This window comes from Cibotium barometz, chromosome 12, assembly GCF_041138505.1.
Source record: "Cibotium barometz isolate CiBa-2024 chromosome 12, ASM4113850v1, whole genome shotgun sequence".
Classification (NCBI taxonomy): domain Eukaryota; kingdom Viridiplantae; phylum Streptophyta; class Polypodiopsida; order Cyatheales; family Cibotiaceae; genus Cibotium; species Cibotium barometz.
The window spans coordinates 58,983,214-59,005,572 of NC_141057.1; the positions used below are offsets into that span (position 1 = coordinate 58,983,214).

At 38.9% G+C, this 22,359-nt stretch overlaps 1 protein-coding gene across 2 annotated transcripts in view; it reads right to left on the minus strand.

The window, feature by feature from the left end:
* Window positions 1-16,569: 16,569 nt before the first annotated feature.
* The window catches only part of LOC147633630 (uncharacterized), a 67,042-nt gene continuing 61,252 nt past the window's right edge, over window positions 16,570-22,359 (minus strand). The window contains exons 3-4 of one of the 2 annotated variants that reach the window (XM_086806774.1): window positions 16,847-19,444; window positions 16,570-16,753 (exon numbers count right to left, since the gene is read on the minus strand). In XM_086806774.1, the coding sequence (XP_086662900.1) occupies window positions 16,733-16,753; window positions 16,847-19,444 (2,619 nt within the window). In that variant the 3' untranslated portion in view covers window positions 16,570-16,732. Of the gene's footprint in view, window positions 19,445-22,359 lie in introns of both variants that reach the window. The other variant, XM_086806773.1, reaches the window with a different exon arrangement.

The window sequence follows — 22,359 nt, forward strand, 5'->3', positions numbered from 1 at the left end:
CACCTAATATAGTTAAAAGCACTCAAAAGCACCTAAAAGTAGTGGCTTGAGGAGGGCACTTTACCTCCCTAGTACTTCAAAGCACCTAAAAGTAGTAGAGAGCACTTAAAAGCACTCAAAAGCACAGAAAGCGATGCCTCGACCAAGGCACTTTGTATCTCAAGTAGTAAAAGCACTTAAAAGCAGTGTGTTGAGGAGAACACTTTGCCTCCCTAGTGATAAAATCAATCAGTCATCTAAATCGTCTAAAAGTAGTAGAAAGCACTTAAAAGCACTTTGTCTCTTAAGAAGCAAATACACCTAAAAGTAGTGGGTTGAGCCCACTTTGTCTCCCTAGTAGTAAAACCAGTAGGTTGAGGCCACTTTGCCTCCCTAGTAGAAAAGCAATCCAAATCATGTCAAAGCACTTTGAAGTAGTAGAAAGCACTCAAAAGCACTGAGAAGCAATGCCTTGACCAAGACACTTTGCCTCTCAAGCAATAAAAGCACCTAAAAGCAGTGTTTGAGCAAGGCACATTTCCCCCTAGCACAGTAAAAGTAATCAAAAGCACCTAAAAGTACTCAAACGTACCTAAAAGTAGTAGGAAGCACTTAAAAGCAGCTAAAAGTAGTAAGAAGCAATTAGAAGCACTTAAAAGTACTTAAAAACACCCAAAAGTAGTAGGAAGCACTTAAAAGCACCTAAAAGTAACAGGAAGCCGACAAAAGCACCTGAAAATACTCAAAAGCACTCAAAAGTACTCAAAAGCATGTAAAAGTACTCAAAAGCACCTTAAAGTACTCAAAAGCACTGTACAATACTTAAAAGAACCTTAAAGCACCTAAAAATAGTGGGACCTTAAAAGCACCTAAAAGTAGTAGGTTGCACTAAAAGCACCAAAAAAAAGTGGGTTGATGAGGGTACTTTTTCTCCCAACAATAAAAGCACCTAAAAGTAGTAAAAAAACACTTAAAAGCAATCAAAAGCACCTCCTCAGTGCCTGAACCAAGGCACTTTGCCTTCCCAAGATGTAAAAAGCACCACTAAGCTTGCTTGAGGAGGGCTTTGCCTCCCTAGTAGTAAAAGCAATCAAAAACACCTACAAGCACCTAAAAGCAATCAAAAGCACCTAAAATCAGGTTGCACGTACCCTATGTTTTCTCCAAAGTAGTCCAAAGCACTCAAAAGCAATAAGAAGCACCAAAAAGCAATGTCTAAGCACCTTAAAGCACTTTTCATCCCAAGAAGTCCAAAGCACCCAAAAGCTGTTAAAAGCAGTGGCTTCACCACATTGCTTAAATCACATTAGAGTTGGAAGCAGTCAGAAGCACCTAGAAGTAGTTCAAAATACATATAACTAATGGCACCTAAAATCACTTTGCTTGCCTAGTAATCCAAAGCACCAAAAAGCATTGAAAAGCTCATAGAAGTTATGGCCTTTTGAAGCACCTAATAGTCAAAAGCACATGCAAGTAGTGGATTGATCCATGCACAAAGAACTAAAACATCAAAAAGCATAGGAAAAGCAATGTATAAGAACTTTTAATAGAAGCATAAAGAGTAGTGATCTTATATGAGAAGTAGGAAAATTACCTATGGTTCTACTACATTAGCCTTCAAATTTAATATTTGTTCATCCACACAAATAGTAGATAGGAGAGAAGTGCATGTTGAAATCTGTGCTTCTAGTTTCAATACTTCCTCCATATTTGCCTAGTCCAAAACTGCTAATTTGTTATGTGCAAATTCTAATTGCCCTTGTAAAGTGGCCAAGGCATTGAAGGCACCTTCCGAACGTGATATTTTCTCCTTTTTTCCATCTAATAGAGCTTTCTTTTTAGCCAATTCATCAACTTTTTCCTGTGCTTGAGAGGCCATGAATTCTACAAGTAGCATATGCTTTGGACTGATTTGTAAAACTATGTAAACAAACAATGCTTTTGACCTCACCACCCTGACAACTGTGTAGGATCTTTTGATCCTCTTCTTCTTTCTCACACTCCATCTCAGCCATGTTAGCCCCTCCAAAAGAAGATATTTGTGCATTAGATGATCCATTGTCACTTCTTTAGTGGTCCAGCTTTCATTGCAATGCACCCAGTTGTGCTTGGATAAGCTACACCACATGCTCTGTGAATTTTTCCCATGTGACCACACGTGCTGACTTCTTCGATGGACTTTAGGCTCTCCAACATCTTTCAAATGAAAAACCCTGAGAGAAAGAAATCCCTAACTCATTGTTTGAGGGGGGCTCTTGGTACACCTTATGATATAGCAGCATGCGTTCCTCTTGCATATTAGGGCATACCATGCTAAGGTGTATCTTATCTTTCTTCTTGTGGAGTTGTGTGAAAAAAGCTAGCCATTTCTTGTCAGGAATATCCTCCTCTGACAAGGCTCTTTTATCTTTTCCATGCAAGCTTCAGTGTGAAAATCCTCTTTCATATAACAAAATTGGGTCAATCTTGGAAATTGAATACCACGTAACCATGGCTAAAATTGGGTCAATCTCTGCAAGACAACCAAATATCAACTACAATCCATAATAGCCATATGTACACGGCAATGTGACAAACCTAGAATACTCACTTGAAGACTTAGGAGAGCGTGTTGGAGTCCTCATTTAGGCAGCAAACCAATTACACCAATCACTGTAATATAACATTAAATTCAGTAAAGAACCTATAACACACACATAAGATGATGATGTTGATAGAGAAGAAGGCGGAGAGAGAGAGCGAGAGAGAGAGAGAGAGAGAGAGAGAGAGAGAGAGAGAGAGAGGGAGGGAGGGAGGGAGGAGGAGGAGGAGGAGGAGGAGAATACCTTGGAAGCCAAACCGTGAAGCAGCACTTTTGTCCAATTGATTCAAGGAAGTAGGAAATGGAGAAGGTTTACTTTTGTTCAAGGAAGTAGCAAACAGGGAACTGCTAGAGGAGCCGCCGTGAAGTTCTGCATATACAGTCTCATGATGATGAAGTTGCAACTCTATTCAATGATTATATCTACGAGGCTCTTCTTGTTTGAATTAACAAAATTTATTATTTTGAGATCTTTATTAAATACCCAAAAAGTTGCAACTCCTTTCAATGATGATATCGTTTTTGTTTGAATTGATAAATTTTATTATTTTGAGAGATTTCCATGGAACTTTTAAACCACCTACTATTGGGTACCCAAAAAAGTTATGTAAGTGTACCACCTTACCTTGCTTTTACCCACATACATATATACATACATACTATTCACCGATTGAGAACACTCGAGCCTTGTAAGATAGAGAGAAGGAGAGAAAAATGCAAGGGCCTTATCAATTTTTGCATCTCAAGCCACACTTGGTAGAGAAACTCTCTCTTCTAGAGAGCCAGGGTCCTTAACCTTACCTCCTTCATTGTCAATGAAGGAGCTTTGCAATGGGTGGGGAGTGAAGAGAGAGAGAGATCTATGGAAAGGTAACCTCTACTTTGATGCCCTAATTATTAGTGAGAGCATGAAAGAGTAGATAAGAGAAAGAGAGAAGGAGAAGAGAACATACATCAACACCATCACTCATCCACACAATCCCTAAGCATGCATACAACAAAGAAGAAGAGAAGAGAAAGCATACAAGCTACTCCAATCGCAACACAAGAGCAAGAAGACTCAAAAGAGCAAGCTACTCCAATCATGCATACAACAAAGAAGAAGAGAAAGCATACAAGCTACTCCAATCACAAGAGCAAGAAGACTGAAAATCAATTGTGAAAAAGGGATTTTGTCTTGAGATTCTAAGGAAGCACCAACTCTTTGCCAAAAAGAGCAAATGCACTTTCTCTGCCGACCATGTTGAATACTTGGGCTTTCTGGTATCAAAAGATAGAATTTCTCCAGATTCCGCAAAAGTCCATACAGTCATAGATTGGCCTAAACCAAAGACACTAAAAGAAGTCAGAGGATCCTTGGGATTGATTGGTTGGTATAGAATTTTTATACCAAAGTATGCTCTCATAGCTTCCCCCCTAATTAATCTTCTCAAGAAGAATATTCCGTTTCAATGGTCTGCCAGGTGCCAGAGTGCTTTTGATAAGCTGAAGACTAACTTGGTAGCCAATCCCGTCGTCCTGAAGTTGCCAGATTGCAATTCGTAAAGATATAAAAGCTGCCCAGGATAGACAGAAGCAGTATGCAGATAAGAAGAGGACAGACAAAGAATTCGAAGAAGCAGATATAGTCTTCATTCGAGTACGCCCAAAAAGAAGTTCTCTATCTCTTGGGAAGTATAAGAAGTTATCCCCCAGATATTGTGGGCCATATCAGATTACAAAAAAAGTAGGTGACTTAGCCTACGAGCTTCTTCTACCTCCTCATCTTAAAGTACATAATGTATTTCATGTCAGTCTTCTTAAAAAGTATATACCAAGCCCGAATCATGTGCTTGATGATGAAATCTTAACTTCTTCAACCCAAGGACACATGGAACTCCAACCTGAAGAAATCCTTGATGGTTCATGAAAAGGTTCTCAAGAATAGAATTCTGAGAGAATTATTGGTTAAATGGAAGTTCTATCCTTTTGAAGATGCCACCTGGGGAGGAGAAGGAAGCCGAACTATTACGAGATTAACCCCAGTTTGCAAGATGAGGACATCTCGCGTTTTTCAAGTGGGAGAGAATGTAAGATTCCTCCCCAGCCTCTCAAGATGTCCAGCATCTTCCCTTTGTAATCAAATCCCTCTTCAGAAATATAAAAGATCTTGCTTCTACCTATTTTGACCTAGAGAGAGAAAATGTTCTATAGAGAGAATATTCAGATTTTGAATATTTTTGGATGAAAAAATATCTCTTCTTATTAAAATAAGTTCCCCCGAAATAGAAGTTCAAAAAGATTTTCAGAAGGTGCATTAGAAATCAAGTATAATCTGTTCAAGAGGCCTTATCCTAGGAGTCCAGATTTTTAAAAAAAATTATATTAAGGTTTTGAAGGGCCAATCAAATTCATCCAAATGTATGAAGAAGATAAATAGAAGAAATAAAGAAAATCCCCCCCAAAAATGAGTAAATACTCACATAAGATGAAGAGTGGACTAAGGACCAAAGAAAAAGCTTAAAAATGGATTTTTGACACCTCACAATGGGAATTCCCCCCTCATGAATGAGGCGCCTACTGCACATGTGGGGTGGAGTTTTAAATCTTCAAAAATTGAGATATTTTATCTCTCCTCTCTCCTAATTCAAGTCTAGCTCCAAAAAGTAAGCTAAACTGACCTAAAAATTGTCAAAAATTGACCAAACTGATTTGGAAAATTCTAGAATCAGTTTGCTTGGTTAGGAGCTCACTTTTTCCTACAAATAGAAGCCTCCCCCTTTGTTGAAAAATAATAGTGTTTATGCACTGTTACTCTACTCCTCCCAAGAGCAGAACTGTGAATTTCTTAATAATTCACTAGTTTTTGACCTTTCCCTCTTCTAAAGATTGGTGGCCACTCTTGTTACAAACAAGAGTAAAACCCTCAAACCATCAAGCCAAAGGAAAGCTCCCAAGAATTTATGTAAGTTAGAAATCTTATATTTTTCTTTATTCTTTTTATGCTTTCTAATTTTTGTGTTGTTTGAAGTGATAAATGGATGCTATGCCTTGTGGAAAGGCTTTCCCCCTCTCTCATTCTTAAAAATCAGCCCTTATTTATCCTAGTTAAGTGAACTAATAGTTGGAATTAAACTTTCATATTATTTCTCATTAAAAAGTGAAAATTGTTTAGAATGCTTAAAACCAATTGAGGTTATTTGTTAAGTAAAAATAAGTAGGAAAAAACGAAAAATGGTTAGCCATACAAAGGAGGTTATGGTAAAATTTTTCAAAAAATTAGAAATAAGTATTATCTTTTATTATTCTAAAAGAGTAATCCCTATCGTTTCTATATTCTAAAAGTGTCATTTTCATGCATAGAAGATGCATATTGATTTTTTTTAAATGCATAAAAGAATAATTTTTTTATTATTATGAAAGTGTTACTTTCATCAAAATGGATTTTTATGCATAAAAGAATATTTTTTTTTTTTATGAAAGTGTTACTTTCATCAAAATGGATTTTTATGCATAAAAGAATAATTTTTTTTATGAAAGTGTTACTTTCATCAAAATGGATTTTTATGCATAAAAGAATAATTTTTTTTATTATGAAAGTGTTACTTTCATCAAAATGGATTTTTATGCATAAAAGAATAATTTTTTTTATTATGGAAGTGTTACTTTCATCAAAATGGATTTTTATGCATAAAAGAATAAATTTTTTATTATGAAAGTGTTACTTTCATCAAAGTGGATTTTTATGCATAAAAGAATAAATTTTTTTTATTATGAAAGTGTTACTTTCATCAAAATGGATTTTTATGCATAAAAGAATTTTATTATGAAAGTGTTACTTTCATCAAAATGGATTGTTATGCATAAAAGAATAAATTTGTTGTTATGAAAGTGTTACTTTCATCAAAATGGATTTTTATGCATAAAAGAATTTTTTTTTTAATTATGAAAGTGTTATTTTCATCAAAATGGATTTTACGTATAAAAGAATATTTTTTTAATTATGAAAGTGTTACTTTCATCAAAATGGATTTTTATGCATAAAAGAATATTTTTTTTATTATAAAAGTGTTTCTTTTATCATTATTGATTTTTATGCATAAAAGAATTTTTTTATTATAAAAGTGTTACTTTCATCATTATTGATTTTTATGCATAAAAGAAATTTTTTATTATAAAAGTGTTACTTTCATCATTATTGATTTTTATGCATAAAATAATGCATAAAAAGAATTTTTTTATTATAAAAGTGTTACTTTCATCATTATTGATTTTTATACATAAAATAATGCATTAAAGAAATTTATTATAAAAGTGTTACTTTCATCATTATTGATTTGTATGCATAAAATAATGCATAAAAGAAAAAAAGAAATTATTGTAAAAGTGTTACTTTCACTAATATCAATTTTTATGCATAAAGGGATGCATAAAAGAATTTTATTTTTATATCAAAATAACAGTTCTCTTTAATCCTATGTCTAATTCCCATGAATATTGGTAAATGATTAAGTAAATACTCTGTGAAAGAAAATACTACCGTTTCATATTCTCTAAGATCACAATGAGAAAATTCAGTGAAGCTATCGAAATCGGAATTTTAGATAAATGATTCCTCATAGGAATTTATGATTAGTTTTAAATTCAGTAAAGTAGTAATTAAAATATTTCCCTTTGATAAAGATAGTTCAAGAAGAACCTTTCCAAACTCAAAACCTGAATCAGACTATAACCAAGACATAACTCCTTCGTCAATTTCAAGAAATGACAATGTGACCAATTCCATAATCTACACTCAAATCACCCACCGAATCTGAAACTAACCTTTGATTTTGATCTGAGGATTAAGAATTCAGAATTCGAGGAATTGTGCTTGGGAATCCAGACTGTGATCTAGAAGTCTTGGGATACGGAATTAAGATATACTCATTGTATTCAAAAGAAAAGCAAAACTGAAAACTTGCATAGAAACCCTGTTTTCTTAAAAGACTGTCTTACGCCAGAATGCTGGAGGGAGCATTTGGTATATGTGTTTTCTAAGAGAAGTTCGGTTGCAACAGCTAGCGGGGAGTGTTCAAAGGATAGCTCACGCGGCAAAGCCTACCCAGGTCTTGACCAACACTGTATGGTTAAAATGGTGTGCTTCTGGTACGATGGATGAGGGCCGACGAAGCGGTCCCTGAGTGAAGTGCCAGGACACCTAAGGAGGATCCTGAAGGGTTCTGACAGGCGATGCACGGGCTCACAGTGCCGAGGACACCCATGCGTATGTCGATGAAGATATTGTATGATGGACCAATGTTCATTGTAATCTATTACTGAATCTCGTTGTTGACCCGCTCGTCTCAACGGAGAGTCCAGAGTGATACTGTTTGTGAGAAACAAAGACTCAATGGAAATTTTGAGTTATGACATATGTAACCATTGTCAATGGATTGTTTTATAAGTTAAAGTTTAAAGAGGAGTGTGTGTGTATCTATATTCTAAAGCAAAAGTTAAGAAAGGCATTCAATTATGGGTGGGTGAGTACTTGTCTAGTTCTACTATTCCAGTGGTTGGGTGGTGGCTAACCCATGGGCCGGATGGGGTTAGGCTGGAATCAGTAGAGTTTTAAAACAATAAAATTGATTAATAGGAATACGCCCAGAACTCGAGTAGTTAATTAGAATCCTGAAGACTTCTCTAAAGAATAAATCAACGGCTGTGCCTGATTCAATCAGGAAAAAAGCATTGATTCCTTCAAGTTAAGTCTGTAATAGTTTCCCTTCTATCTGGTTTATTCAGATGAAGGTTAGTTCAGTATCTTGACCTCGTTAGAAAAATCTGTTAAGAAAATAAAAATGGTGGAATCGTCCCCACTTTCCAGGCATGGGAAATTTTTTCGGTTTCGATTTTTGGAAGGACCACCAGCTTAGTCTCGTGCCCGGACATTCGAGGGCGAGGCCCGAGTGAGAAACCCTGCCGCACGCAAGAGGAAAGTACTTCCGCTGCCATCCGGGAATCCGGTGCGCAGAGGGGGCAGTGGGATCTCACAAATATGTACATAGGCATGATCCATACGATATATCATATCCTCATGTGCAAGACCATCTACATGTGTATGATGACCCAAAGTAGAAACAAGATCATCATAATCATCGGTGGATACTAATAACAAATCCACACATGAGAGATAAGTGGTATCATCCATGGCATCCTCAAGGTCTCTAAGGTCGTCCCCATAGACATAGTCTACCTTCATCAAGGGTGCCCCTATATGACCTATATCCCATGATAGATCAATCTCCATCAATACTAAATCTAGGATGATGCCTATCTCAAATACAAATATCTCAAGATCAACAACATATGATCTAATAAGAATATTCCCCATATGCATAATCTTGCCTCTCCCTAAGAGGCCTCGCCTTAACAAAATCATCACTACTCTCATGCACTATGCTAGACTAATCAAATACATGAACTCTATACACACAAATGCTACTAGAGGAAAGCTATGAGATCTAGGAGTGGTGGTTGAATCAAAAATAAACCCACATGTGTAAGCCCTAGAAGATTAACCTGACATATCTATAACACAAGAAGCTCACGCTTATTCTCATAGGTCTCTCATGAACCCATATGTGAAGTATCACTAACCTCGTGTATAATAATGGATGCATCACTAGTCAAATGCTCATGATCCTCTAGTAGGCCCTCATTGATGTCTAATGCATCCCCATGATCCCTAGAATGGTAGATAGACATAGGTGTACTCATGTTACTCGATATTGTACCTTCCCTTGAGATCGTGTCCACATGATCTAGCTTACACACATCAATACCACATATATCATCATCATGTGCATCATGTGCATAAATGTCAATATTAACATCATGTGCACGTGTATCACTATCATCATGAGTATATGTGTTCGATAGAACATCATGTGTATGTGTGTGCAATACATCATCATAACCATCTGAATTTGTGTTGAAGTAGTCTACATCCTCACGAACATAATCATGATGGCTCAAGAGTTTATGGCACTCATGAAAGTCTCCAAAAGAAGAATCATCCCATCCAAACAATGCCGAACCATCCGTATCGAGGTATCCAAGCAATGATTCAACAAAGTCACCGTATACAAACCATCTAGATCATCTGGCACATATATCCCTCTCATCAAATAAGTACCTCAAATGGTTAGACATCAAACCCTCAAGCTCAAACACCCAACCATGGCATGAGTATGCCACCTCATCATAGCATGAAGTCGACGAGTGGGGATCTAGAGGTCTAAGCCTTGTAGTACCCAAGTATGTGTGTGAGAACCGACATGTGAACTCGGCAAAAGAAATGTGATCCAAGACATGAGATGGCAACTCGTGATAATAAGCATAGAGCCATGATGGGCAAAGCATGAGAAAATCTCCTACTATTGAAATCTGAAATGGAAACAAAGCAATGTCGGTGAGACGATGATGGTGTATAGCATGTCAATCCAATGAATAGTAGTAGTAAATCATGGCTACACATGAACACCACCCAACACACTCAAAGCGTATGAACACACGGTGTCCAAAGTGCTCAAATCAAATGCTAAACCACCCAAAATGTGAAGCACAAGTGAAAACCCTCCACAAAATACAAGGCATGTGGAGACCTCAAACATAGCATGGGAACAGTTGAGATAATGCAAATCTACCCGTCCATGGTGATAAGGATGACAAGGGAAATGGGAAAAAAAAAAATGTGAGATGGCCAAGATTGTAGACAAAGCAAGGCTAGATAGTGTGGCCAAAGTGTAAATGGGCACACCCAATGCAAGTGGCAAAAGGTTGGAAGATGTGAAAAAGGAAAAGTGTGAAAGGTAGAAGAAAACCCTTTAAAAAGGTGAATGGGCACCCCCCTTCTTTTTTTCTCTCTCAAAAAAAATTTGCCTCCTCCTCCTCATGCTATTCAGTTGAGAGCTTGTCTACAAATCTTGATGATGCTTCCACTCTCTCTAAGCCTTGCAGAGCCTTCTTGCCGAGCTCTTTTGAGCTTAATGAAGTTGTATGTGTTTGTATAAGCCTCATCTTTGATGGCATTCCACCTTCCTTTCCTTTTCAATCCAGGGGGTTATGCGACTGTGGTAGCAGTAACATCATGTGACTTTGGCAGTAACATCATGCAACTCATGTTTTTTGTATCCATTTGCCAAAAACATCATGCTACTCATGTTTTTGGTGTAGTAACATCATGCGACTCATGTTTTTGGCATCCATTTGCCTCGCCATTACTTATGGTCTATTTTGGGCTTTTGTATGTAGCCTCTTGTATATGTTGTTTGTGCACGACCACCCTTTGATTTCAAAGATGAAATCATAATAGGAGGGGCACATGTGGCCTTGCAACTATAAAAGATACATGGCCCATGTGTATGTGCATACTAAAATTCCTTCATTACAAACCATCCCCTTCTACAATGATTTCATCTTCAAAATCAAAGGGTGGTCGTGCATAAACAACATATAAAAGAGGCTATATACAAAATTCAAGCTATTAAGGTTAAAGCAAATCGTTGATACCAATTGCAAGGAAGGGGCTACTCAAGGCATCGAATAGACATGGGTGTAGGTCACCATCCTAAAGAGAATAATCATCATAGGAAGTAGCACCTAGACATGGTTGTAAGCCACCATCCTAATACTCATCATAGAGGGAGTAGCACCTGGACATGGGAAGTCTGACACAGCCATGAAATCTTGGCCATAAGCTCCAAGAAAGATAAAGTGTATATTATCAAAAGATATCAAAAAGGGTATAAAGTTCATAGGCCATGTGCCTTTTATAGTCCCAAGGCTACATGTGGCCCTACTCTCATAAAAATTCCCTAAGCACCATGTGCATACTAAAATTCCTTCACTACAAAATATAAGGAAGGGGCTACTCAAGATATGGAGTAGACATGGGTCTAGGTCACCATCCTAAAGAGAATACTCATCATAGGGAGTAGCACCTAGACATGGGAAGTCTACCATGACACAGGCATGAAAGCTTGGGCCATAAGCTCCAAGAAAGATAAATTGTATATTATCAAAAGATATCAAAAAAGGTACAAAGTACATAGGCCATGTGTCTTTTATGTCCCAAGGCCACCAAGTCCCATATGCATAAAGATGTCCTAAGCCCCATGTGCCTAGGCCCATGCCCCATGTGCATGTGCATACAAAAAATTCATGGTGCTTAATGACCTTTAATCAGCATGTAGTAGCAATTATCAATCAAGCTTATGTAGCTTAATCAACTCCTTAATCTATTGTTAGCTTCTATTATCTGTAGTAGGGTTTTTCTTGAAACCTTCTTTACTCTTCTTATAACTCTCCACATCAAACTTGTCACATATGCAAGATCTTCACTCCAACTTCTCTTGATGATGTCTAAAAACCCAAATCTTTGGCTTATCCTCATTAATCATAGAACCTTCATGATTGTGTGTCTGTGTTAGTATTCTGTGTAACATATTACATGGCATTAATTTATAATAGACGGTACGTATTGCAATGCTTTATTAATCTCCCATTGATCTCTTCTAATTCCTCATTCTAATTTAAGTACACTAGTCTATGAGTTGGCTTTGTTTCATGCTTTGCCCTTTTCTTCTCCAAACTGTTACTGACTCTTGTATGCAGGTATGGGACCCCGAGCTCACCAGTTGTGTACTAGTGCTTACACCAAAAGGGTTGGGTTCAACACCCAATGGGGTTATATAATCATAACAGTTGCTACGATGTTGTCACTTGAGTCACGTGTTAATCCATTTATTGTAGCCTTTGCATAAGTCAAGATGTCACCATTGTTAATACTAATTTATACCAAGGTTTACTTCTTCTTGCTATCAAATGCTATCTTGACCAAGAACTTTTTAGATGTCACCCACTGATGCAAAATGTGAAGAACTTGATCAATCTTTCACTGCTTCCACAAGATTCACTAATCTTGCTTTTCTTAAATAAATTTCAGCAAGAATCCAACAATTGTGATTTTCTTGCTTGAGTTTTCCACAATATTCATCATTTCTTGAAGTTTGCAATAATTCCTTTTTAAAGAAACACCATTGCTTGCACCAAGAAATGATCAAGATTAAGAAAGATTTGATCAAGAATCACTCATTCATGTTAAGTCTGCTCAAGATTTGATTTTTTTACTTAATCTTTGTAAACTTTACAAATCTATACCAAGATTCCTCTAAACTCCACTCTACTCAGAAACTCTATCTAAATCAATAGAACTGTAAACTGTACATAAATCTACTCAAATCTCCAAAATAGAACTCTAATCTTCACATTACACTCTACTCAAATTTGCCTACAAAATTGCAATCTATATACTTTCTTGATAAGTTGTGCACCAAGTTTTGCACAACCAACCCACCAATAGCTCCCAAACTGAAAAGAATCTAAAGAAACTAGGAAAATGTTAAAGGAAACTAGGATTTAAAAAAAGATTTGATGAAATAAGTCAATCATCAAGGAAACTATGTACTAAACTCAAAGAATATGATTTTTGAAACTAGTGATTAGTATATGTTCAAAAATAATTAACACTAGTCTTATTAATAATCGACATAAATAAAGATAAAAGTAATCTTATTAAAAAATAATCAAAACTAATCTTATTACTAATCCATATGAATAAAGATAAAGGTAATCCTAAAAATTTTGTAGAACTTAATTTGAAAATGATTAAGTCTTAATCACTATCAGGATCAAAGCCAAAAGCTATCAAGATCAAAGAAAATCTCTGATATACCAATGCAAGGAAGGGGCTACTCAAGGGAGAGAATAGACATGGGTGTAGGTCACCATCCTAAAGAGAATACTCATCATAGGAAGTAGCACCTAGACATGAAAGTCTACCATAACACAACCATGAAAGCTTGGGCCATAAGCTCCAAGAACAATAAAGTGTATATTATCAAAAGATATCAAAAAGGGTACAAGGCCCAAAGCCACATGTTCCCTAGTCCCATATGCATAGAGATGCCCTAAGCCCAAGGCCACATGTGCCCTAGTCCCATATGCATAAAGATTCCCTAAGCCCTATGTGCATGTGCACACTAAAATTCCTTCATTACATTTGTTAATGTCGCATAGGAGGTTGCAAAAGACACAAATGGTGTCACTGCCAGACATGCTCACCGCTTGCAAACAACTAGCAAGTACATATTCATGTACATGACGGTCTCCTTGAAGTCCTGTTCATCGATGAGGATAGTGTTTTTCAAAGTTGATGGTGCATGAGAATATATAAAATAACTCCTACTAACTAGCCCACTCAATCCTCTCTAGGAAAGCAAGGAAGTTCCCAATCATTGACCTTAAATCTCTGTCCAATCTGCACACCTTGCTCATCCCTAAAGTTGTGATGAAGACACTCACAGATGGAGTCATTAGGTCTCCTACTAGAGCTTGCCATGGCTAAGAACTAGCTTAGAGGCTGATAAAGTGACTTGAGTGGATATAGAGGAGGAATAGGGAGGATAGATACAAAAGAATTAGAGAAGAGCTTAGAAATCCTATAGACAAATTTAGGAGTAGTTAGAGAATGATTAGACAGTTTAGGCAGATATGGAAGCTTGCAAGAGGATTGGAAACTTGCAGTAAAATTAAGGAGAGAGGTTAGAAGCTTGCAACAAGATTAGAGAGCAGTTAGAAGGTTGCAATAAGATTGGAGAGAGGTTAGAAAGTTGCAACAAACAAGAAACATGCAAGTAACCAGAAATAAAAGCTAAGGAAGGGGGGTTGTGCAAGCACCATTTTTCTAACTTAACCCTTGAACTAATGATGGCCTTGACCATTGAGATGAGAAGCAATTGTACATGAACAACCAATGATACAAATGAGCTATTGGGCACACATTGATCACCATGGATACACATTAACTATGCTGCATTGATCACCAAGGACATGCTAATCACCAACTAGTAGAGAGTAGCAACTGCTTGCTTTTTTTGATGTGTTTGAAATACATTTGTGAATAACATACACATTTACAAAAGATAGTTAAATTCACACAACTTTGAAGAATATTGAAAAAAGAGCATGAAAAAAAAAATTGACACTCATCAATGGTCTAGCACAATTGAATGGGTCAACTTTCCCCATTGCCTCGAGTATATTAGTGATCAAAAAAAGTAGTAGTAAATGATTTGCTTTTCATCATATAAATAAAAAAAGAAAGCTAATGAAAAAAGTGTTTCTCTATTGGATTCTATGGGCGACATTCTAAGGCCATGTCAGACCTCCACTCGAAAAACAAAAAAGCACATCCGTAGTAGGGAGAATTTGTGCCCTTGCTGTCCAATATTTATAAGTTCAAAAAATGGACCCTTGATTTTGAGAGTAATTTATATTATTTTGGAGTAATGTGCAACAACTTCTAGAGCAATGTTTTCGATAACATGGTATATAATTGAAACAATGTGCGATGAATTTTGAACATAAAATGAAAACAAGAAAAAAGATGTTGTCAAGTTGATTTTGTTGTATTAATGTGTGTTGTTTGTCATTTTGAGTTCACTATACAGAAACCCATGTAGCACGTGCAATCTTTTTTTCAAGGGACTTTGAGGTTTTAAAAAACACCCCCGTCTTAAAATTTGAGGGAAAAAAATAATACTCCTCCATCTATGAAGGTGCGTGAAGAAGGGAAGCACTTAGAAAAACAACCTAGATTTTGCTTGGACGACGACGACGACGACGACGACGACGACGGCCAGCAGCTCTCCACGGTGGCTACAGTGTGGAGTCTGGCTCATTATGCGCCATTGAACAGCTTAAAGTGCCCGATTTCGATGGTGGCGCTCGGCGGAAAGGCGCTCACTACTACTACAAGAGCCAGCCTTCTTTTCAAGCACAACAAGGGACGGATTCTCGAGACTACATAATATTTAGCTTTGGCCGAAGGGGAAAAGGATGATGATGATTCCAACTACACCGAACCGAGGTCGTCCTATCTACGAAGAGCGTAAGTGTTGCCGGAGGACCGCAAGCTTGTCATTCAACACAACTTTTCTCATTTCGTTTAATTTTGGTTAAAACTAGCATGTACAGTCTCTATGCATTGACACAGACTAAGACCCTGAATCTTCTACACACTCATTCGTCCAGTGGATAGAAATATGGTAGCTCTTTGTGTCGGAAGAGGAGCAGCAGTGTGGCACGTGCATGAGAGCGTCTCAACAAACAACACTTTATGACAACCCAATGTAGTCCTCAGGGTATGCAGAGCCAGCAGGGTATATAAAGACAGTATCTAAAGACACCTTCAGATCTTACTTTCTTCTTCATGCTTGAGGAAAATTTATAAGATCTTACTGTCATGTAGTGGTTCCAACAACTTAAATGTCAAATTCTCCACTGCAACCCACTCTTACTCCTGGGGAAGAAAGCCACCCAAAAGCAAGAACCGTCTATTGTTTTTGTCTCGTAGATCCATCAATATCAGTCTCGTCTCCTTACCACCTCCTTAATTATTGATGGTAGGTGCTCTAGCTAAGGCTTAAATAATGTCATACACAAAGAAAGCTTACTTGACTGTAAACTTGATTCATCTCAGGCCACCACACATAAAGCCAAAAGCTACTCTCTGCATTTCCATCGAGGCAAATCACTAAGAGGGCAAAGGACCAAGGAAAACCCACCCCAAGCCTAGTGCAAAAAAAATGCATCTCCGAACTCCTAACTACTTTCTTTTTCTGTAGACAACAATTTTCTTTTAACAGGCTACCACATTTTCATATAATAACTGCCACATGAGAAATTGGTCAGCCACCCCATGCATCCTCACAACTCAATCAGAAAAGCCATTAGTGCTTCTAGTACACAGCAAGCCTGTTACATCAAACAAATCCCTACAGACAGCTATGGAAGTGCACGTTACCAAATGTATTGAAAGGAACACCAAAACACAAACCTAGCTATCCCCGCTACCTAAAGTTGAAAAGCAATCAAACACTTCAGAACCAACGTAGTGACATGAGAATAAGTCATCATGCCAAGGATTTCAAAAAGGGCTCCATGTAAACTTCTTGCCAATGATACTCATGAATGTTACCAGCCCAAATTTTCCATAGATTTCAAATAAAGAGTTCTTAGTTTATGTCAGCACCCCTTGTGAAATTGTAATGTACTGATTCAATGCCCTATTACTGATTTTGGTGTTGATCAGCAAGTTGCATCCTCCAGCTGATAAGGGGAGAAAATTGTGTCAGATGAAAAAATTGAAAACCCCATACCATTTGAAGAGGATGAATGAAGCACTGCAGCATCTGCACTCACTGTGGCTGGAGTAGGAATCATGAATTCAGATGCAGCAAAAAAGCTTTGAGGGTTCTGAGATGGTGAAGAGTTCTTTGGTGCCAAGTCATCCTCTAGGAAAGAGTAGCTGGAATACCGAACTGGTTGGGTACTGCGACTAATCCCTGCAAAATGATCGCCCCAAATGTCATAGATAAAATCATAACTCTTAGAACCTGTCTGCTTCCTTGAACCAGCAGACGTATCATTGTTGTCCATATTCGATTGCCCAACAGCCACTTCTGGAAGGTGGACTGATGGTTTATTATTGCATTGCTTTGCCGGTCTACTTCCTGGAGCTCGGGCATTCGGAGCAACGAGTGAGGTTGAAACTAAAGAGGGGCTTGACATGGGATCATTCAATGGCATGATTTTCTCTTGAGACAATTGAGGACTCCATTGCATGCTTCGACCACCCTGTGGGAATGTGGCTGATGGAAGTAAAACAGGTTTAATCTGAGTGCCATCTTTTCTCGATGGCCTTGGTGAATTAGACAACCCTTGTAACTGATCTGCCTCAGAGGTGGCTATTGCTCTCCGAGCAACAGCAGCCCAATTTTCACCAACAACAATGCCTGTTCTATCTTTTGCACTGTCCTTCATTACCACCCGATTGCCAGACATTATCGTACCTACTGCTATTGGATTTTTTGAAGATAAAGTTTCTATGTTTGCCTTTGGACCAAGCCCTTGAAGATGGTGAATTCTTGCTTTATTTGAGGGCATGTAAACATGGTCAGCATGTACATCAAGCTGTGACAGAGATTCATTAGACAACTGAATGCAAGAGTTCCTAGAAACAGAATCTTTAACATTAAAACTTTGAAATCCACTGGAGCATGTAGAGCTTTTAACTGAATTCGATAATAAATCAGACCGCAGAAAAGGACTAATTGGACTGTAAAAGAGTGGAGTGGCAGGGGAAGCTGGTGAGGAAGGAGGAGAAGAGCTGCCATTTCGACCTCCCCTTTCTGATTCCTGCCTCAAGTCACTGATGTTGCTTCTTCTCTTCCTTCGTTTCCCCCTATCTTTCTTCTCTTTCTGTGGACATCCCTCAGACGTACAAAGTGTTTTGATTGAAGGTGAGCTCTCTATGATGCCTTCAATCGTAGGGCATGTTGATGGAAGAGATACCAATAGCAATGGCAATGCTCTGGGCTCCAAATGCTTCTGGCCTACTGAGCGATTTGCATTAGATGTATCAGCAATGCCTGTGCAGCAAGTTCTTTCAATCCCTTCCTTGTTTGTAAAAGTCAGATGAGAGAGTTGTTTCACAACACTGTTCATCGCAACACCACAGTTTTTATCATCTGCTGTGAAGCCCTTGCTCACAGTTTGTTTACTTTGTTCCATTGGTACTGCATTCAGATCACAAGCACTTTCCGCAATCTGGACCCTGACATTAAGAATTGTGGCCTGTGAATCAAAGAACCATCTAAAGATGAAACCAATGTTTCTAGCAACCCTTGCCTTCACATCTGGAAATTTTCTCTTATGAGGCTGATCATTTTGGCTTACCAAGCCCCTTGTGCTATTTAGCTTATCTAAAGCATGCTCAAAGTTGCTTGACCTATCAGAAGCCTTGATGCAACCAGTTTTTGAATAAACGGATTGGAAGAAGAAGGTATAATTGCATGACTGCCATAACCTAGCATCCATGGCAAGATTCCTTTCTTGTCTCAGCATTTTCAACAGCATTACAAGCATAGAAAAGAGTGTTATCAGAAAAACCTTCAAGAGCAGTTTCTCAAATCTGTAGAAAGGTGCTGACTTAGTATAGACTGGGAATAAGAGATCTGGCAGAATTATAGGCGCACATTGCACCTCAAAAGATGTTTCAGTTGCTCCTTCAGGATGGTCAGGCTGATGTGAAATGATAAATTCTGTAGCTTGTTCATGACAAGAATGCAGTTTGCAATACTCCGAACCACATTTTGCAAAATTAGCCAATTGCATTTGCACGGAGCTATCTACAGAAATTTGGACCCTGAAAAACTTGGTTTCTTGCATTGCAAAAATGGATTTGGTACCTTTGTCCCTGAAAAGCTCATGATTATGTTGCTTGACGGCACATATCTTCAGCGATAGTGGAAATGCTACAGAAATATACATCTGTGAAAGCTCGGGATAACTTCTATCCCAAAATCTTAACCCCCTAGACCCAGTTGAACCAACTGACGTGCATTCTATCCCAGTAAATTTGCTCTTTTCAAGCACAATGCTAGGCCAAACACAGCCAGATTTTGCGCCAGATTTTGGGCAGAGAAACATGTGGCTAAAGATAACAGTGCCTTTGTCGTAAGAAACAGCACCTGTTGTCCCTCCCTGTAAATCCAAGTCATCCCTTTGACCCGTGCTAAGCTTAGCAGCTTTGGTCATGTCGACTGAGATAAGACATGTAAAACCCTGGCAAGTGTTGCCACTCAAATTGATCACAGTCAACCACAGCCTGCTCTGTGCAGCTAACACAAGAATATGATTCTCCGAGGACAAGTGACTGCAATCTATATCATTAGCATGAATCGATTTTTGTCCATGAACATCTTCTATCCCAACAGAACCATTTACCATTGTCCTTTCCTGCATTTTGCCATGACAAACAAGCAATCAGTTGAAGTCTTTACAAAGCTGATTATTCAGACCCATTAAAGATTCAAAAAACCAAATTTGTGTCTTAGAATTCTCATAGCCCTATATTGAGACAAATAGACAATCCTTCGAAGTGAACCATATGATGCAATCAGAAACCATTAAAGATTCAAAAAACCAAATTTGTGTCTTAGAATTCTCATAGCCCTATATTGAGACAAATAGACAATCCTTCGAAGTGACCCATATGAAATCAGAAACAGCCAAAAACATGTTTCCACAATAAAAACAACCAAAAGCGACGAATGGCAAAACCACCAAGTCTATTGTATGACAAGTGCTACATGCTGTGGCCTTGTAATTTTCAAAACAAGTACTGTTACTGATAATACAAAAACCAAAGCTGTATAACCTGTTAGAATTTTGTGCATCTCTTTGTGTTGTGAACTTGTGGGAACATGGCCTTTTATTGGCGCACATCCATGTTTTATGAGTAGTGGGCTGTTTTATGCCTGTCGGCCAGCTTCATGGTGCTAGTCAGCCGCCTCCTTTATAAAGGCCTCATCTTCTCACTCTTGTCTCCAATCCTCAAGCACGTTGTAATGCCCATTCGCTCGCTATTGCCATCGTAAGCCTCTTGCTAATCAATAAGGTGATCTTGTCTGCAAGAGCCCTCAGAGAGGTCTGCCACATGTAACAGGATTCCAGTGGGAATCAGCTTTCAGAGGGAGCACACAGAGAGCAGGTAGAGCTAGAGGATCAGGAGGAGTGGCCATTATATTCAAAACAGAGCTTCAGTCAAGGATCAGCATTATCAGCAGAGACCCAAAGGCCCATTTTATGTGGGTGAGATTTCAGCTGACAGAGGCCAGGACTATGTACATTGCTGTGTGTTACTTTCCACCAGACACCTCACATTATGCCACGAATACAGAGGAGATAGAGGATGGAGAGGAGATAGAGGAGGTGGAGGTGTAAGCCCAACGGAGCGTGCAGTGACAGATTCAACCATGTGTACAAGAGAAATAGACAGAGAGAGAGAAGGGGAGAGAGAGATGGGAATAGGGGCTTCACACAATACACCACACTGAGCGGGGAACAAGCCCCACCCGCTCTTCAAAAATTTATTTCAGGAACAATCCACGAGCTTTTCCAAGGCAGGACCAATACAACAAATGAATACAATATCAAACAAGAGTGCCGATGCCAAGGTCGGGCTGAAGTCGATGTCGAGGCACAAGATACCTAATGCCGAGCTCACCACAAGGATGACCCACAAGAGTCTTACATCGGGCTAGTACCGAAATCCAATGTCTGAATCAATCTGATGTTCCCAAATATCCAAAAGGCTCTCTGCACTCAATCCGGACAAAGGCAATCTCAAGAGGCTCACACCAAGGTGATGAGTAACGTCTCCACAAGGTAATCCCTTCCTTCTTATGGGTTTAGAGAAGCTGGCAACAGCAGAACCGCTGAAGTGGCACAGGCGCTGCTGTAGGACAGGCGTTGCTGGCTGAATCAGACAGCGCAGATGGCTACAAGAGGGGCAAAGCAGTGCTGGAACACAGGGCAGCGCAGGTGCCCAGAGAAAGCAGCCAAACAGGGCGGCGCTGCTGCTGTACAGAGGCGGCAGCGATGTGTAGAGAGGTGCTGCAGGTGGCGCTGCTGTTTGTCAAGGTGGTGGCTAGCGCTAACTGCTGGATGGCACTGCTGGATGGCACTGCTGTCAGGGTGGCGCAGCTTCATAGGACAGAGGTAGTAAAAGCGGTGCACAAGATGGAGACAACACACAGACGGAGGCGGCAGGGCGGCGCACAGACGGAGGCAGCAGGGCGGCGGTGGTAGGCAGAGCAGCGGCAGATGTGGACACTACGGGGGCGGAGCACCGGCGGTTGTAGGCGCTGCAAGGGCGGCTGCTGGCAGAGAGGGAGGAGCTAGGCGATGCTAGAGGGAAGAAGATGATGATGAGCCTCCACAAGTTCTCCTCTAAGATCTCCAAGAATTCTTTCTATGTTCCACCATGAGGATACAAGCTTCTTATATACTTGATGGGGGGTCCATGCTTTTGCCTTGCCTTGCTTTTGCTTTGCCTCTTGCTTTTGTTTTATTTTCTTGCTTTTGCTTTGCCTCTTTGCTTTTGCTTTATTAAATATTAATAATAGTCAAAGTTCTTGATTTGTGCTTTTACAATCTTCAAGGCCTTGCTTTTTGACCCTAGAGCTGCTTTTTGAAAAAGCGGCTTTTAGCTTTTTGATCCAGTTCGATGTCCTCTTTCCAATGGTGCCCATTCAACAAAGTTTGACTTTTGCTTTATCTTGCTCTTTGACCAAGACTAATGCTTTTTCCAATGCCAACATTAGGAACCCTGTTTTCATGTGTCCATCATCCTGTCCATGTGTCCGGGCATGAGTTCTATCATGTGAAAGAGCTTGGAGGACCAAATAGTTACATTACCTCCCTCTTACATCACATTTGTCCTCAACTGTGGGATATAAATATGCCATATGATCGTGGTACTAGCCCCATCTAGTGCTCTTGTCCCTTTGGCCGATGTTCTTCTTCTTGATGGTATATGTTCTTCATAGCCTGTGACATGGGTTAGATATAATAAATGCTTACTCACCTTCTGCAAAAACTAGACACAAGCTAGTCAACAAACAAGTATGCATCATTCGCGTCTATTGGGTATTCCAAGTCCTGGCCAGTTAGTCTGGAGCCCAGTGGACGATGCCATTTCAAGCTTGTACTTCAAATACATCTAGACCAACTACTTTCTCATAAGCTTGAAGAATATCTGGGTAGTCCTTGAAGTACTCTTCCGGCATCCATTTCGCATCCATAGGCGAATAATCCTTAAACTTCAAGAGGAATTTCCTGACCACTGTCGTTCCTCTTTTTCTCACGGA